The 17,128-nt window shown below is 36.4% G+C and overlaps 1 protein-coding gene across 1 annotated transcript in view; it reads right to left on the bottom strand.

Moving 5' to 3' along the window:
- Positions 1-458: 458 nt before the first annotated feature.
- The window catches only part of ACTR3 (actin related protein 3), a 30,280-nt gene continuing 13,610 nt past the window's right edge, over positions 459-17,128 (bottom strand). The window contains exons 2-12 of the mRNA XM_082763279.1: positions 15,904-15,959; positions 11,782-11,906; positions 10,558-10,668; positions 8,984-9,079; positions 7,438-7,545; positions 5,649-5,792; positions 4,810-4,983; positions 4,174-4,266; positions 3,583-3,708; positions 1,988-2,071; positions 459-1,648 (exon numbers count right to left, since the gene is read on the bottom strand). Coding sequence (XP_082619405.1) covers positions 1,553-1,648; positions 1,988-2,071; positions 3,583-3,708; positions 4,174-4,266; positions 4,810-4,983; positions 5,649-5,792; positions 7,438-7,545; positions 8,984-9,079; positions 10,558-10,668; positions 11,782-11,906; positions 15,904-15,959 — 1,213 coding nt within the window. The 3' untranslated portion in view covers positions 459-1,552. The remainder of the gene's footprint in view (positions 1,649-1,987; positions 2,072-3,582; positions 3,709-4,173; positions 4,267-4,809; positions 4,984-5,648; positions 5,793-7,437; positions 7,546-8,983; positions 9,080-10,557; positions 10,669-11,781; positions 11,907-15,903; positions 15,960-17,128) is intronic.

Below are 17,128 nucleotides of genomic sequence, written 5' to 3'. Positions count from 1 at the left end.
ATCATTGATCAGGAGAGGTTAATAATAGCTTTGTAATACCATTATTTAACTTTTTTTTTCCTGTTTGCACCAAGGTTCTCTTCAATTCCAGTACATCAAGTTTTGTAATGTTTACTGTAAAAATAGCTTTCCAGCTTTCCATATATAGCTTTGTTTTGGAGGCTCGTTTATCATGCTCTGAAGTAACTGAAAGCTCTGGCAATTGAAGAGCTTCTCTCTAAAAAGAGAACTCGAGGAATACTGAATTCTGTAGAAGAAACCAAGAGATCTCCCTCTTGTGGTCTTCTACATGAACAGTCTTGACTACATTTGTGAGTTCAGAAGTGTCTGAATCGGTGTTTTCTATCATCAAGTACTAATAGAAATTGCAAGTATGAAGCTTTCTTCCTAGAAAGAATGAGAAAGAGATCGTTTTCACTTCACTTTTTATCTACATGGTATTTTCTTGCAGAAAAACCAGAGATTTAAAACGCAGAGCTGTCTCCTGTATGCCACCACTTGAAAGAAAATGGAAAAAAAAAAAGTTACAGAATGAAGTAGATGAACAAACCTAACAATGCAGATGGATGTTAGGTTTATATAGATCAGTGCTATCTAGATGAACATATTAACTGTAGTTCTAAGAAGCTCACACTTCAGCTTATACAATGCACATAGTGATCTCTATCTTACAAGCCAATCTTACTCATTAAAAACAACAGCGGATATGTAGGAACCCATGCTCACAACTTCCCATGTAATGATATGAACAAGTCTGACACAAACATAAAAAGAAATTTTGTGCCTTTATTGGAATGGTGTTAGGCTTTAAATACACCAATTTTGATAACCTGATTATTTGGTTTTAATTAGAAATGACACTACAGAACTGCAATACTGGTCCAACAGTCTTGTCTTTTTTTTTTTTTTTTTTTAAAGCAAGAGATAGAATGAAAATGCACCGAGTAATCAGAAAGCACTAGCAGGCATCAGTTAATCCAAGATACTAGCTTCTTAGTTCCAAAAGCACTCGCATCGTGTGGAACAGGATTTAGACTGGTCATGATTTTCAAGAACTAGTTGCATGAGTCTTAATGACTTTTCTTTAATTTACTTTAAAGATGGTCACTGGTAATTTTTTTCTCAAATATTACAGTTTCTTTAATTCATATTTTTCCTCAAAGTATAAAAAAAGTAAGAAATATAAACAAGCTCCTGCATTGTACCCATAAAAGGGTACAACTGAAGCATTAGAGAGCTGACTATCTACACACCGTCAAATCCCACCAAATCTTGGATAATTCTTTAATATACAAAATATCAGGGCACAGAAAGAACTAAAACCCACTTTGTTTGTTACGCACAAGTCAAATAATCTAAAGAAAAAACGTGATCATTTTGGCTTTCCACTACATCCGCATGTTCAGACACTTAAAGTAATCCTGTTTAATTGCGTTTGGTCTTTTTCTTATTGTCAAGGCATGTTTGTTATCTTAATACCAGCCATCAGACAAACGAGTGATCAGAAAAACTCCTCCCCACCTCCCTATCCCTGACCCCTGCAAGGTCAGCTTTAAGACATGACTCCAAACACTGGGTTGTGACGACAGATGCTAGGACCAATTTCTTCATAATCTTTTTTGGTATGGCATACTTGGTAGAATTCAGGCTGTAAAGAGGAAGAGAAAAAAATAGTCAACAACACTATAATTTACATAGCAAATGGGAAAAAGCAAATACAGATGATTTGGAAGACCTAAAGTAAGTACTATTCATCACACCAAACCAAAACGTACTATAAAAAAAAAAAACACAGAAGTAATTCATCTTTCATTTGCTCTTTTAGAATTTCCAAATCCAATACAAAAGCTTTGAGGGAGAGTGTAGTGTTTCTTACCTAAAAACTATCAGAAATCCCCCAATTGCATTCGATATGAACTACATGGTAGATGAGAAACCCAAAAACATACCCAGGCCTAAAACATGTTTAGCTTTATAGCTAACTTACTGTGGAAGCCAGCATTGATCCTCCAAACCAAACAGCGTATCTTTGCATATGGTGTGTAATGACTTGTACATCAATGGGCTTAGGCTATAAAATAATTTTAAAAAAAGGAATATATTAACATTTGCTTTTGTTAGTTAAAAAAAAAAAAAAAAAAATCATTTAAAGGACTATATTCCAAGCTTACTAATCACAAAATAGTTTTTCTTAAATGGTTGGTATGTAAACACACAATTATACTATCAGATTTTCATTTGTACAACCCAGACTAAGAAATAAGTGTTTGTTTATTAGCAAGAGCTATCTACTTTTCAGATATTTTAAGGTATTTGCATTCATGCCAATTTTCTCAACAGCTCTACCACCCTCGTTCCTCTCAGATTATCCACCTTCAATTTTCTGTTTAATTTCCTTCAGGGAATAGCTATGCAATTGCAAGAATAGATCCGTACTACTTATCCCTTTTCAAAGAAGGCTTCTGAAACTTAGTTTTTAAATTTTGTGTCATTATTTTAACAAAGCATTAGTTGCAGATCGATCAAAAATTTAGCTATGATCAATGCACAGCTGTGCTTTTCCAACCTATAACATAAAGGTCTGTCTCACAAAGAGAACTGAGAATAACCTGAGTTACTTGAGCTAAGGAACTGTTTATAACAAACTTCAGAGTTGCCTCCATGGCATATTACGAAAAAGCATTTTTTTTTTTTTTTTTAAGTATTGTTCGAGCTTGTCTAGCTACATTACTACTAAAAATTAAGTGAGAAAATCACTTCATTATTGACTTAAAAAATATTCTAACCTGCTAATATCTTTTATGTATTCAGAGTCAACAGAAAAAAATGCAAAAATAAGATCAGAAGTAAGAAGTAGAATGCATGTAAACTAAAGAACATGCAGTTCAGTGGGAATATTAATTCATTTCAGAGTATCATAGGATAATTCAGATGGGAACAGAACTCAGTGTCTCTAGTTCAATCTCCTGGAGGTCAAAGGAAATTATTCAGAATTTTATCCAACCGAATCTTCAAAGGATAGTGACCACACAACCTCTCTGTGCAGTTACCCATCCAACACCCAATTATCCCCAAGGAGATTTTCCTTACATCCAAGCTCAGACTCTGCTGTCCTTCACGTGGTCACCATGCAGCACTGTCAAGGGCCTGGTTGCACCTTGATAGCCTCCACACAGGTTCCAAGGGGGCTGCTATTAGGACCCCACAAAGATTTGACTTCTCCAAATAAGCCACCTCTCTCAGCTTTTTTAAAGGGCAAATACTCTAGTCCTTTAGCTACTACTGCTACTAGTGGCTTTGCACTGAGCCTGTGCCACACCTTTTAGTGTCTTTATGAAATACAAAATACTGTTTTGAAATACAAAACAGTACTGTAGCTTCCTACAATGTTATACAAATGGCCCCCAGAAACAGTCTTCAACTCTCTACAATATATCAATCTCTGAAAAGCCTGTAGAAGAACCTTAAATGAAGGTGAGAAAATTTCTAACAAGACTGTTGTTCCAGTATGTTATTTTTGCATTTTCCAGGTAACAAGGGATAGAAAGCTGCTAGTTAAATGCATTGGCTACAAGAACTAACCTTCAGTCTGCCACCACTAAGTTCTTCACTAAGTTTCAGTCTTGCATCAACTGTCCTCTTCAAGTCTCGCTGCAAACGGCGACCAAAGTCCCTGAACATGGTTGAACCTCCAGAGAGGACAATATTCTGTTTAAGGAAATAAAAAAAATAAAGGTGAAGACCTACAGTTAATTTTTTAATTAATCTACTCTTTTTTTTTATTTTTTTTTTAAACACAGTTAACAGGTATGCTATTACCCTGGTTTAAGTTGTTTAACACTTATACACAACAGAATATGAATTCAAAGAGGCTGTGATATTAAAACTGACTATGCTTTAAAATTCATTTATATCTTAGTGTGTCTCACTTCTTTCACTTAGGTTTACACTTTCCTTATTTCTTTCCTTCACATATAACTTTTCAGAATGGGATGTCTCATTACTCAAAAGTAAATATAAAGCTTTCTGCATGTTGGACACTCTTCCAGAAAAGGTTTCTGCTTTTGAAATTGCTTTTTTTTTTTTTTTTTCCAAACCGTGTTGCCAATACATATTTCAATATAAACCACAATCCTTCTAAAACAAGTATTAAAAAACATTTTAGCTACATACCTTATAGAGAGGACGCCTAACATCAATGGGACAATTCTGAATAACTTCATCTACTACTTCTGAGATTGGTTGTGTAAAGTCAGGATTAGCAAACTACAAGCAAGAATAAAAAAACAGTAAGTCAACATGCAGGACCATATACTGCAAAGAAAAAGGGGCTAAAAATAGAAAGGGGAAAATAAAGAACCATCCCATTATACTAGGCATACAGTGAAAGTGAAAAAGCTAATGGAATATATTACTTAGCTATATTTACTGACATTTATAAAAGTTTGGAAAGAACAGTAAACCTAAACTATCTATTTTGCTATTCTCCTATACAGCTTTTGTTAACCACAATGGGTCAAAGAATACATGACCTTCTCAGACGCTGAGAGCTGAAGCAAAACACCCTAACATGAAACAAAAGCTTTCACAGGAGAACATAGAGAGGAATTCAAGGAAAAGAAAAACAAAGATTTATTTCCAGTTAATTTTTCCCTACACTGGAAAGAGAACTTAAAATAGCTGATACCAATTTACCAATGCAGAAACCTTAGTTGGAATTACCACTTCAATAATTTACAAATACTATTTGTAGGACACCATCTAAAATGTACCTAAAACAAAAGGTGAAGACAATTCAAATCAACTTACCTCAGGATGGAAGAAAATCTCTGGCCCCAGGAATCTCTCATAACCAACATCTATGGTAAATTCTTTCTTTGAGATAGCATTAATTCCAGTATACTGTTTAATCCACTTTGTACCATCTGTGTCATACTTGTTAAACTCTTTTACTAAGTCAGGGCAAACATAACTAAAACGTTCCTGAAAATTAAATATATACAGTTGTAAGTATCTTGTTAAGTAGAGCAGAAAACATGGTATCAACTTTGTAAAAGTATAGTGATTTGAACCTTCAAGAATAAGAGTTTGAAACTGGCAAATAATCTTCCTCAAAAACAGCTGAACTGATGTTTACTGCATACAGTAATAGCTCTGCTACTAGAAATCATTTCTGTGCAGCACTGAAAGCAGCACATCTTGCTGGGTTAAATTACTTTTCTTCTGTTTTTCCCTCTAAACTTCTATAGCAATGAGAAATGAGTTCTAAAGTATACTGAAGAACTGCCATAGAAACACTGTTAAAGCATACTTTAAGCTGAGTGTCTTTCAAAATAGCTCTGTACTGTAAAAAAATATATCAACATTCTTTCTGAATGAGTGATTACAGCTCTTTACATTACACATCCCACCAAGAACATTTTCTACTAAATAATAAAGGGGAGGGACAAATGAAGATTGAAATTCTAGGCCAAAGTGCGGACAACCCAACAATACATCTTAAATGCAATGTATTTAATGCTTAGACATTTTAATATTTACAAACAGAGCAACATTATTTAGAAGACAATGACTGAGATAATGTATTTTTAAAACGTATATTGAACTCTGTTCTCAAACAACCCAAACATTTACAATGTTCACGTTACCTTCACTGCTTTAGCTGTTTCCAAGGATTGTTCAGGAGGAATTCCTACTTCTCGTTCTCTCAGCAGCTGCTGAATGAAGTATGTTATATCTCGCCCTGCAATTGGAATGTGTTTGATACAGCTGCCAATCACGTATCCTTCAGCCTATAAATAAAAATGAAAGAAAGACATTTACAAGAATTCAACAAAGCTTAGAATGGAGACAGAAAGAGAGTCTAAACACCAATTCGCTACCTGTGATTGCAAAACTGAAGCATTTTAAGACCAGCTCTTAATTACCAGAAGTACACTTCTTCAGTTGCACTATTTTACTTTTGCAGTGTTTTGCTTTGTGTTTGATTCCCAATTACTACAAGGTTCAGAGGAACAGGAAGGCCACTAACATATAAGGCAGACAGTTGCTATACTTGCTATTCCTTGGCCTTCATTCTCTCTTTAAAATGAGGTTACTCTTACCAAAAAGATCAAGGTACCTTGTACTGTACAACATTTTAAAATAAACAATTTGACTCTACAGTCACAGCCATGTTACAATCCACATGAACCAAAATTAATTTTCTGAAAGCAGGGAGAAAATGAATCATTTCAGCACATTAACTGAGATGGCTTAGGAAGTGAGGCTGGGATACATTCACCCATCAGCCTACCCTTACAAATCATATTCATACCGGGGGACAGTATTGGGGCATTTAAAATATCTGGTCTAAATGCAGAAACCAAAAACATTTTAAAAAGCACAAGATATTGAAACCATTTTAAAAAGCAATTTGCACTACTAAGTGCAATTAGAAAATAGCTTAGCTAAACAAGGTTTGAAATCCCAACTGTTTTGTCAAGCCTTATTAAGAATATGCCATCTCATGAACAGTCTGAACAAATAATTGCCGCTATATTCCACCAAGATTAATAAGAAATTTCTACATTACAGCATAGTTTTGCTCACAAACAATGCTACTGTCTGGTATAACCAATAAAATAACACCTGAGGTTAGTGTGGCAGGATAAAGCTTTATATAGATTTTGGTCTGTAAAAATTGTAATCTAAATTTTTTCAAAAAAAAAAAAAAAAAGTTATGGTGCCTAGACATACATTTATTTCCTCAATGGGAAAGGGGCAGAACCATGTTAGCTGCCATTTGAAATAAAGAACACTACTGAATGCTCCAATTTTAAGTACGTAGCTTTGTAAAAGGAAATACATGCCCACTGTGAACATAGCAATTTGACAGTTAAGAAACTGTAGTTATAAGCGTTAATTATTTAATAAAATATATGATCATACCAGCTTTTGCTTTTAAAAATAATATAAGGGAACAGATATTCAACATTAACTAACCTTTGATTTTTAGTCAGGTTGGAACTTCTGTTTTTGCTTGTATCACTGATGCACTAGTATACTAGTGGACATTAAGCACAGATTGAGAAAAAACTGTAAACAATGCTGCATCTACCCTTAAATATTCTGCATCATTTTCTAGCAACACAAACTGGAAATATAATAAAGCCATAAAATTTCACTGATCACTTCGCATGGCCTTACAAATCTTCATTTAGGGTAAATCTTTGAAAGACAATATGCCCTGACAAACTCAGGGTGCAGAAATGTTCTTCCAAAAGTTTCTGCACTAGCAAGTAAACAAAAAGCCCCACACCTACCAACCTGGCAATTATCTGACATTTTTGAAGAATCCTAGCTATACTTCAGTCTGCATGAATGAAGACTTCAGAGAAGCTGCAGGACAAACTGTTCTCCAGGTAAGTTGTTTCTATAGTGTTGATGTACACTCACCACAGGAATGACATGAGTGACACCATCGCCACTGTCTATGACTGTGCCGGTCAGCGTCCGTTCTCCTACTTGTCTTGACGTCCAAGATGCAGCTAAGGCAAGGACAGCCTTGTAAAAGAATACAAATGAAAGATTCATCTTAATAATTCGTCTTAATAAATCCATTGCAAATCCCACCTTCCACTACTACTTCCAACAAAACAGTAACATGCACAATACATTCCATTTATTACACAAATGTCCTAGCAACAGAAAGGAAGATTTCCTGTGCTGTAAGCAAAGACAGTAAGACCACTGGAGCTTACTAGCATTCAGTCTACTTCTATAAACAAGCAACAGTTTTGCAGGCTAAGGAGAGCATCACAAAATGACAGGGCCATAAAATCCATTATTTCTATTAGATGAGTATACAACTACTGCAATTTTTACCCAATCCAAATCTTTAGCATCTAAGCATTCTCTCAACAGTAGAAATAAAATTGAATTGTAAGCTGAATATGATAAATTGAGAGCAACATATTACAGGGAAGACCAACACAAAGTTTTATGAAGGAACCAGGGTTAAAAACTTTCATACTGAAGATGAAAGGGTATTTGTCTTTTTCTACACAATGGGAGGCAAAAAAATGACGTCAAAAATGTGGTATTTCTCGCAGTTACTTTATTATTATAGCATGGTAAACCGGCTGGGAGAAAAGTAAATTCACAAGCCATCTTGCAAAGTAATCAGAGATTTTTCCCTGAAGGAATCATAAAAGAACGATGGGTCTGAGTTTGCAGAGGGAAGAACCAAATAAAAACTTGAAGAACTGAGGGCATCTTCTAGTGAGCTTCTGCTAAACAGTATTCTAGGTATTTTAAAATGTTGTATTAAGTAGTACTTTCACCTTATCTCCAAGTTACAAATTTCCAGTGGAAATGTGATTCTGTGCTATTTCAGAAGTTATGAACAGAAGTCATCAAGAAGTACATCATGCTCTCAAAATTGAAGTCCAGTGGAACAAAGTGTCTCCTTATACTAAAATAACTTTATCTACATGTAAACAAGAAAAACCTTTGTCTTAAATCGTGCTTACAAAAAAAGTTTCATTAGTTTGCTTCGTTTTTTTTTTCTCCACTATTGACAGAAATATCCTCTTAAAAGCTGCTAATGAAAAGAAACTTGTGGTCATTTATGGCACAGAAACTGATTTGATAATATACATACCCAAGAGTTTACAAACAAAAAAGGCTGCATAAATGCAGTTTTTGCCTTCTGATGCTTTCTAAGCATGTTCAAACAAACATCCTTTTTGCTACTTCATATTAAGAGTGGTATAGTTCTTGGCCTACTACCACAATTATCACAATTTTTGTTTATGTTGCAGCAAGATTTTATACTTTCTAGTGCCATTCTATACCCAGACAGGAGGAATATATCTAGGCAGACATCTAGCAGTGGAACTAGTGATGTAGAGTACATAAAAGTATTCCAAGCATCACTCATACAATTTTCCTCAGTGAATTTGTGAACCGTAGCCCTAACTTTCAATAGTCCTGCTCTTACCTGAACAGCAATATATAGCCCTGGAACATTGAAAGATTCGAACATGATTTCAGCAGTGTATTCTCTATTTTCTGGAGTATTTAATGGAGGCTCAGTCTGTGGGACAAAAAAGAAAATTTTATTTACACTGAAATCAAATACGTCTTTCAAAAACCACCTGTAAGTACATTTTGAAAGATGAGCCATTCAACAACAACAGAATGTAAAAATAGTAAGGTGCAAATGCTCCTATTAAATGCCAATGGTGTAATGAAGAAAATCTAGAAGCTCCCTTGACAATAATATATTTTTTGTAAATCACACTGCAAAAACACGATCTGAGTGAAAACGGAAAAAAACATAAGTTTAGACATTAGAATAATTATTTTTTAAGCATTCACATCAATAGTCCCTTCTGTGGCTCGGTCAGCTCATCTATAACTTTTCTTTCACAAAGAATCAAGGACTATTAACCTAAACATGTCAATAGCTACATTTTACCACATGAAGCACAGCAATTAAGAAAAAACAATTCATTGAACAAATTTTTCTTCAAGAAGCAATCATTATAAAACAAGAGTATACACGATCAGCTGTAGAAACGCACTTAACAGAGGAACTAGCAACTGTGTACGATGCTATAACAGCACACTGTAAGTTTCATAAAAGTACTATGCATACTATTAAATCTCTTCTTTAAGAGTGCATTTTGAGTTGTGGCACAGGGTATTTCAGAAGTATCTATCTTTTATTGCATTAACCATATAAGGGTAAAGACAAGGAGGAGTCTGACTTAATGAATGTGATACAAGAAGTCATGGCGACAAACAGCAACATGGGAAAGCCCAATTATTTATTCATAGGGAAAAAAAAGAGTAGCATGAGGGTTGGTAAAACAGTGGAGGAGGTGCCCATTGGCACCTCAACCCTTGGAGATATTCAAAGCTTGGCTGGACAGTCCTAAACAACCAGATCCGATTACACCTGCTTCAAGGACACGGTTGCATTAGATGGCCTTTAACAAGGATGGCCAATGCAAAATTCCAAATCACTCTATAAAATCCACACAAACATATTGCTTATTTTGATGGCTTTAAAGGAAACGCAAAGGAATAGCAGAGTCTTCAGAATAACATTTGATCCCAACTCAAATTCAATACACCCAAATATGACAATCAATCCTTCTGAATTCCACAAAGAAAGGAGACAGAAGTTTTACTCTCTAGACACACCACACTGGTGACAGTACTGTAAAAACAAAACAGATGCAATTTCACCAAGTCAAAACACAAGGGTACTTTTTTTGCCTCAAATTTAAACATCATTATTGAACTTAGCTGATAAGTAATAAAAGAGGGAGGAGGCAAAGGTGCACTGGGTAGAATTCAGAAGGGAAATAATTTTGCAGTTCAGACACTGGCTTTTAACATCTTTAGGGTATTGAGGAACTTGGATGTGATAAACCAAGCCAGAAAAGCGTCACAGAAATTGTATTCACTTTAGTTTTCAAGTTAAGCATATTCATATTTAAAAATTATTCCATGAACCAGCATAAAATTATTATTAGTCATATACTACTTCATAGTTTTACTTACCAAAAGAAAATAATGATCCTCAGGTTCTGCCCTTAGATACTTAAAGATTACTTGCTCCATAAACCTCTCCATCAGGTCCCAGTCTTCAACTATACCATGGCGGATGGGCCACTGTTACAGAAAATGTAAAAACAATAATAATTATTTTTATTATTATAATAAAATAATCTGTTTTCAATTGTGGTAGAAGCATATGATCTACATTTGAAAACTTTGCATCAGGTTTTCCCTGTCCCAACCTGACACCTATTCAAAATTCTCACCTTGAACAGTAAACAACACATAACGCATTCCTCATTAGCAGAGAACGATGGTACTAGGATAAACCAGAGGATCCCCCTAGGCCAGTATCCTGATTCTGAAGAGGCTGATGGAAGATACTAAGGTACAAGAAATAATATCCTACCTCCCCTTACCACTCTCCCAGCTCCTCTTCATTTAAAAAGAAGCATGTATTCACTTTTTTTTTCCCCAAAATTCCCATAGACTCCCAAAGATCAGCAAAACTGATATGTGTCGTGGTTTAACCCGGCTGGCAGCTAAACACCACGCAGCCGTTCGCTCACCCTCCCCCCTCCCTCTCTGGGACGGGGGAGAGAAATGGAAAGTGAAGCTCGTGAGTTGAGATAAAGACAGTTTAATAAGACAGGAAAATAATAATAATAATACAATGATGATAATAGTACTACTACTAATAATATGTACAAACAAGTGATGCACAATGCAATTGCTCACCACCCGCTGACCGATGCCCAGCTTAACCCCAAGCAGTCCGGCCCCCTCCCCCCGGCTAGCCACCCCTATATATTGTTTAGCATGACGTCAGATGGTATGGAATACCCCTTTGGCTAGTTCGGGTCACCTGTCCTGGGTCTGTCCCCTCCCAGCTCTTACTGCACCCCCAGCCTGCCTGTTGGCAGGACAGAGCAAAAGTCTGAGGTGTCCTTGGCTTGGTATAAGCACTGCTCTGCAACAATTAAAACATCGGGGTGTTATCAGCACTCTTCTCATCCTAAGCCAAAACACAGCATTCCACCAGCTACTAGGAAGAAAATTAATTCTGTTCTAACTGAAACCAGGACAATATGATACCAAACCTTATCTTCCATTAAAATAGTTAATAAAAGAAGATTAGCCATCTAAGAAACATTCATAAGCTATTTACCAGGTACATGATTTTTTTCCTAAAGAACAGTGGAAAATTAGTTTAAATGTCTCTGATACCTTGGTTGCATAAGTTGGTTTTTCTATTGCTTCATCCCCGATAAAGAAGTCTAAATCATCAACACCTTTCAAGACCCTCCTCTGTGCTTGATCCACCACTTTTGCTGATTCTTTGATAGCAATACCTTTAACAAAGAACATAAATAATGCTGTAGGTTATACGTCCCGCACTTCAAAAGAAACAAAAGGAAACCCCACATTCAGAAATAGGAAAACACCAACTGTATTCATCCTTCGGTTCAGGCATAAACACAGAAAACCTAAATAAAACACAAATAATTTGAGTTCCCAAGACAGAACGGAACTAGGCTTCACACAGTAACACAATACAGATCTAAACGCAGATTTAATTTTTGGGTGCTCAACATGCAATCAGGGAGATTAAATACTAAAAGAATCAGTCTGATAGGGTATCCCTAAAGATCTCATTTTGTTCAACAAGTGGCCTAAGTTTCTCTACAGTCAGCTGTTAACACCCAAAAGAAAGGAATGCAGGGGTAGGAGTTGTGCAAAGAGCAAGACAGAAGACACATTGCTATTATATAAATCAATATTTCATTTTACTTGCTCCAATTTGATTTCTGGACATATTATGAAAATGAGATACAGTACACACAAAAGGAATTGAAAAGCAACTTAAAAACACAAATGCAGAAATGCACAAAAAGGAAGGATAGGACATAAGACAGTAAAAAAAAAAAAAGAAAGTTGGAAGATAATAAAAGGAATATTTTGAAACAAAAAGAATAGGAATTTATATGGCTGTATCATGCATCTTTAGACACTTTAAAACAGATTTTCGTAGTCTTTAATTTCTTCCTTTTAATCCTATTCCTATCTTATCATTAAGAACAGGATGGAGAGTTTCACTTAAGACTATAAATCTCTCCCTTGCTTCAAGGAATAACTGGCAAAAGTTAAGAGCTTTTATCTTGGTAATTTATTCCTTCCAGGATAATTACTCATCATAAATAAAGAAAAAATTAGAGAAATACTGACTAAGGCTAAACACAGGATCCAGGAAAGATGGATCAGCAATGAGATACCACAGGAACACAGATGTTCCCTCCCCTCCTCTTTTGCATCAGCCCCCAGGCTACCAGGGTTACAGTGCCAGCAAAACCTGATGTATTTTTTCAAGTCTTCCTGATTGCCCTAAAATACATGCCCTTAAACAAGTGGAAAAAATCATATAATATATTAATATCAGGCTCTATTATTCAAAGGCTGCGAACCAAAAGCATGCTCAAATGCAGAATTATGTCATTAATCCTCACCTTCAGCTAGGAAGTGCTATTTGCTCACAACCAAGAGAAATGTCATGAAAACAGCTGCTGCAGCCTCAAGGCTGCAGGGCAAGGGGCTGCACAGCCACAGGGCTTGGACACGTACAGCATGCTAGGCTAAAGCACCACCAGCTCAGTAGTGGCCCCATCCTTCTCCCTTCTCTTCCCATAAACAGCAACAGAAGAGCTGCGCAACCACAGAAACTAAGAAGTGTTGTGAAAGACTGAACAGAGTAAGGCAGAAGATATTATTTTGAGCTCTTCAAGAGGAAAACTGAATCATACCACAACTTCTGTAGCGGCTTACAGGAGGGGAGAGGAAGCAAAAGGCTAGAAGCCAAAAAGCAGAGAGGTAGGTAAGAAGCAGAAGCTGAAGCTGAGCGGAAGGAGATGTTGCAAGGCCAGTGCTCGCTGCAAATGAGAAGAAGCATCTTGCCAAATACTTTTCAGGTCAGCAACACAGCTTGCAGACTTTGGGGAAGTTTTGCCGTCCAGATGTGTGTTATCACCACGACATTTCGAGTGAGACACCAGCACTTGCCACAGCAGTCAGAAACCTTTGAGTCCAAGTGGCTGAATGCTGCTGGAAGCTGCCAGGGAGACGAGAGCTCTGCACACACTGCTGGCGGTCAGCACTCGTGGCCAACATCAGAAACAGGGAGAAGGAAACAAGCAGAATGAAGAACTAGAGCCCCAACACACAAACGGGAACATTCATCTTGCTAAAACCAGAGCTCGGCTACCACGGTGCTGAAGACGGGCAGCGCTCCAGCAGTATCACAGGGCTTTGGCTTTGGTTTGCTTGGCACGAGAATAAGAGCTTTTAGGAAAAAAAAAATAAATCAATTTTTCTGCTTAACCACTCCCATGGCCTTTTTTCCTCTTTTAAAAGCAAGTAAAAGGTCATCTAATATGTAAATTATCATATTTTGAAACAGATAAATCTGGAGAACTACTGTGTTACAGAAATAGACTCCTATCTTAATATAATGTAGGAAAGCAGGATTGAGTGAATGAAAAATCAAGCAATGATCGGCTGGCAGAAGAAGATGAGAAAAGCCAATAAGTCTCTTCAAGGAATTAACCCAACATAATTTCATTTCACTTTTCACACAAACATTTGTCATCTCTACAGAAGCCAGAATTAAGCCAGGACAACAATATAAAAGAGTGAGAGATAAAAATTTGTTAATCCTAGGAGTGAGTAAGATAAGCAGAAAGTGAACCAGGGAGAAGGAATGCTGCTCCAACCTGTTCCTCAGCAAACTTTTTTTTTTTTTTTTTTTTTTTTTAAGAAACTTCGAATAGACAAATGCAACAATTATTCCCGGAAATCAAAATGAGAAACCGAAATATTTCTTAACTGTGAATATTATGAAAAAAATACAGAACTCCTTGAAAAGACCCACAGTTTTTTTTAGTAAGATATTACTTTGAAACTAACTACTACCATAATCTGTTTTCAGTTTCAGCTGTAGGAGAATTTAGACTGAAGTGCTTCTTTTTAAATACATCCTATATGAAAAGCTATCAAGAAATCCCATATTCCCCTTCTCTTCTATTTTAAAAACACCCCTGTTGTATAAATTTCTCTGCTGAATGATCTGACAACTGACTTGGTTTCAAGTGTCAGAATACCTCTTTGCTTTCGTAACAAGAAAGTAATTTTCAAATGAAATAAACCAAGTCTGAATATGCTGAAAAAAGCACACAAGCCCTAATTATATGAAATTAAATAATTTGTCTATTTTTTTTAATTAAACTTGGCTAGGAAGCATAAAGAGCAATGTGAGGTTTTTTCATATCGATCAGTAAATCTAATGTTAAGATAAAGTTTGCATGTGAAAGACTAAATTAAATTGTAAGTTATATTTTATATGCCAGAGTTAACCACATGGTATTTGGAAAAACACATGAATTGAGAACTACGTATTAGAAGTCAATCTAGAAGAGATTGCAAGGATTCTCTCGCATGTATAAAAACAGGAGAATGCATTAAGTGATTTAACATTAGCTTGCCATGAAAATGGCTTTTCTGACGCACATTTTGTACCCCAAAAAAACAAACAACAGAAAAACAGAGCCTGAACTACCAGTTCTTTTCTACAGCATTAAGCATTGTTACTTCCAGCTCTTTTCCTGTTGTATTTACAAGGAAAACTGGGTGTACTAATTACTCCTTTCTACCAGGATGCAATACTTGATTACTTTGGCCCCGATGAACACGAACACTGACAAAACACCAAATGGTGCAGAAGGTGAAGTATTTCTAAGGGAAGTATTATGAAGGGAAGTTGACTGAGCTCCACTCTCCAGGCAAGAGCCACATCCCTTCATGTGGCAGAAACATTTCAGAAGGCAGGGAGTGAATAAATAAGCAGTTTTACATTTGAAAGCATATGTTCCTTAATTTAATGTTTTGCAAGTAAAATAAGTAGCACAAGCTGTAATACTAAAAAATACCTGGGAAGCATAATATGTATTTTTTATTATTATTATTTTTCTATTTATGATCACCTGAAGTTTCATCTGATCTATTAACTATCAGGAGAAGAATCTTCTAAAAAGAAAATATAGCCATGCTATAACTTAATATCTGAAGTTAATTTCTTGGAGATCAAAACCATCACAGTATGCTATTTTAATGAATCTGTCTTTCTAAACTGAGCATCCAGAGCAAAAAAAAGTCACGTAACCACCCTGTCATCAGTCACAGGTCTTTTCTATTTGCTTGGTTTTAACTGCCTTTGTACATAGCACATGCTCAGAACTTAAAGGGATCATACCAACTTTTATCTGTAACTTGAGCACTCACATGCAAGTAACAAATACTTACATGAGGGAATAATGAACTGTGGTTCAGTGTTACCGGCATATCCGAGCTTCGTATACCTATTAAAGCAAAAAAAAAAAAAAAAAAAAAAGAAACAACTTAGTTATAATATTTAACACAAGAAATACTAAAGATGTATTAAAGATTTAAAAAAAAAAAACAACAACAGGGAAAATTGGTCTTTTTGATGTGGGAAGAGAGGTGTGTTCGTTAAAAAATACAAAGCCCTTTTAAAAGAGGTGAACCAATGTCTCCTACTACAAAGCAAGTATTGTTGCTAATTTCTACTCAATCGAAATGGCACTACGAAACATGAAGTAATTCAGTTTATCAAGGACTAAGAGTAAAATTCAGTCACAGAAGTTGTTCTTCCCTCTTCAGGGATCAGCAGGAATCCTTTAGTGCATTTTCACGTAATAAATGTTAGCAGTAGAATTATTTTTGCAACTGCTAACCATAGGGGAAAAAATTCCCTTGGCCACGGGCTGCCAGCCAGACTTGAGGCAGGACTGACAACCACAAGCCTCTCCTGCCATGTCCTGCCATAGGTGCTACCAGTGACAGTGGTTTAACAGAAGTTAATAGATGGAAAATATTCTTAATGTGTTTAATAAGACCAAGGAGAGCAAGAAGAAGAGAACTACACACCTTTGCCCACTTGGTTTCCAAAACACCCTATGGACATCACTTACTGGGATGAAATAAGAAATCTGACAAAATTCCCAAGGCATTCGTGGAAAAAAAAGTCAATGAAATCCACAGTACCAAATCTTTGCTGCTGCAAGAAGTGTTATGAAAGAACAGCGCAGGCAAATTCTAATGTGTGCAAACCAACACGCACGCTGCATTTTGGGTTACAGCCTACGGACGAGGTTAACACACGCAGATCTAACAGAGAGTGCATTTTCTTCATGCAGCCCCGAAGCTGCCCTAGCCCCAGCAGCAGGAGTGGGAGGCCCTGCAGCGGCACCGCCACACCTTTCAGCGGTGCCATACAAACCTGGCACATCCTAGGCACCACGAGGCAGTGCTGACTTTAATAACCCATAAATCTGTGTCAACAATACAGCAAAATGCCAGGCAACGCATACAGTAACAGGCTAGAGGAGTGTTTTGCTGTGATGCTGATGACACAGAGGCTCCCAGGATGCTCACGTGTTTGCTACCACCTACACAGCTCCTGCTGCTGACACGAGCTGTGCCTGGTAGCACTGAGCCAGAAGTGTTA

This window comes from Aythya marila, assembly GCF_965140915.1.
Source record: "Aythya marila genome assembly, chromosome: 6".
NCBI lineage: Eukaryota > Metazoa > Chordata > Aves > Anseriformes > Anatidae > Aythya > Aythya marila.
The sequence above is the reverse complement of the archived record's forward strand: the minus strand, read 5'-3'. Positions and strand labels throughout refer to the sequence as shown.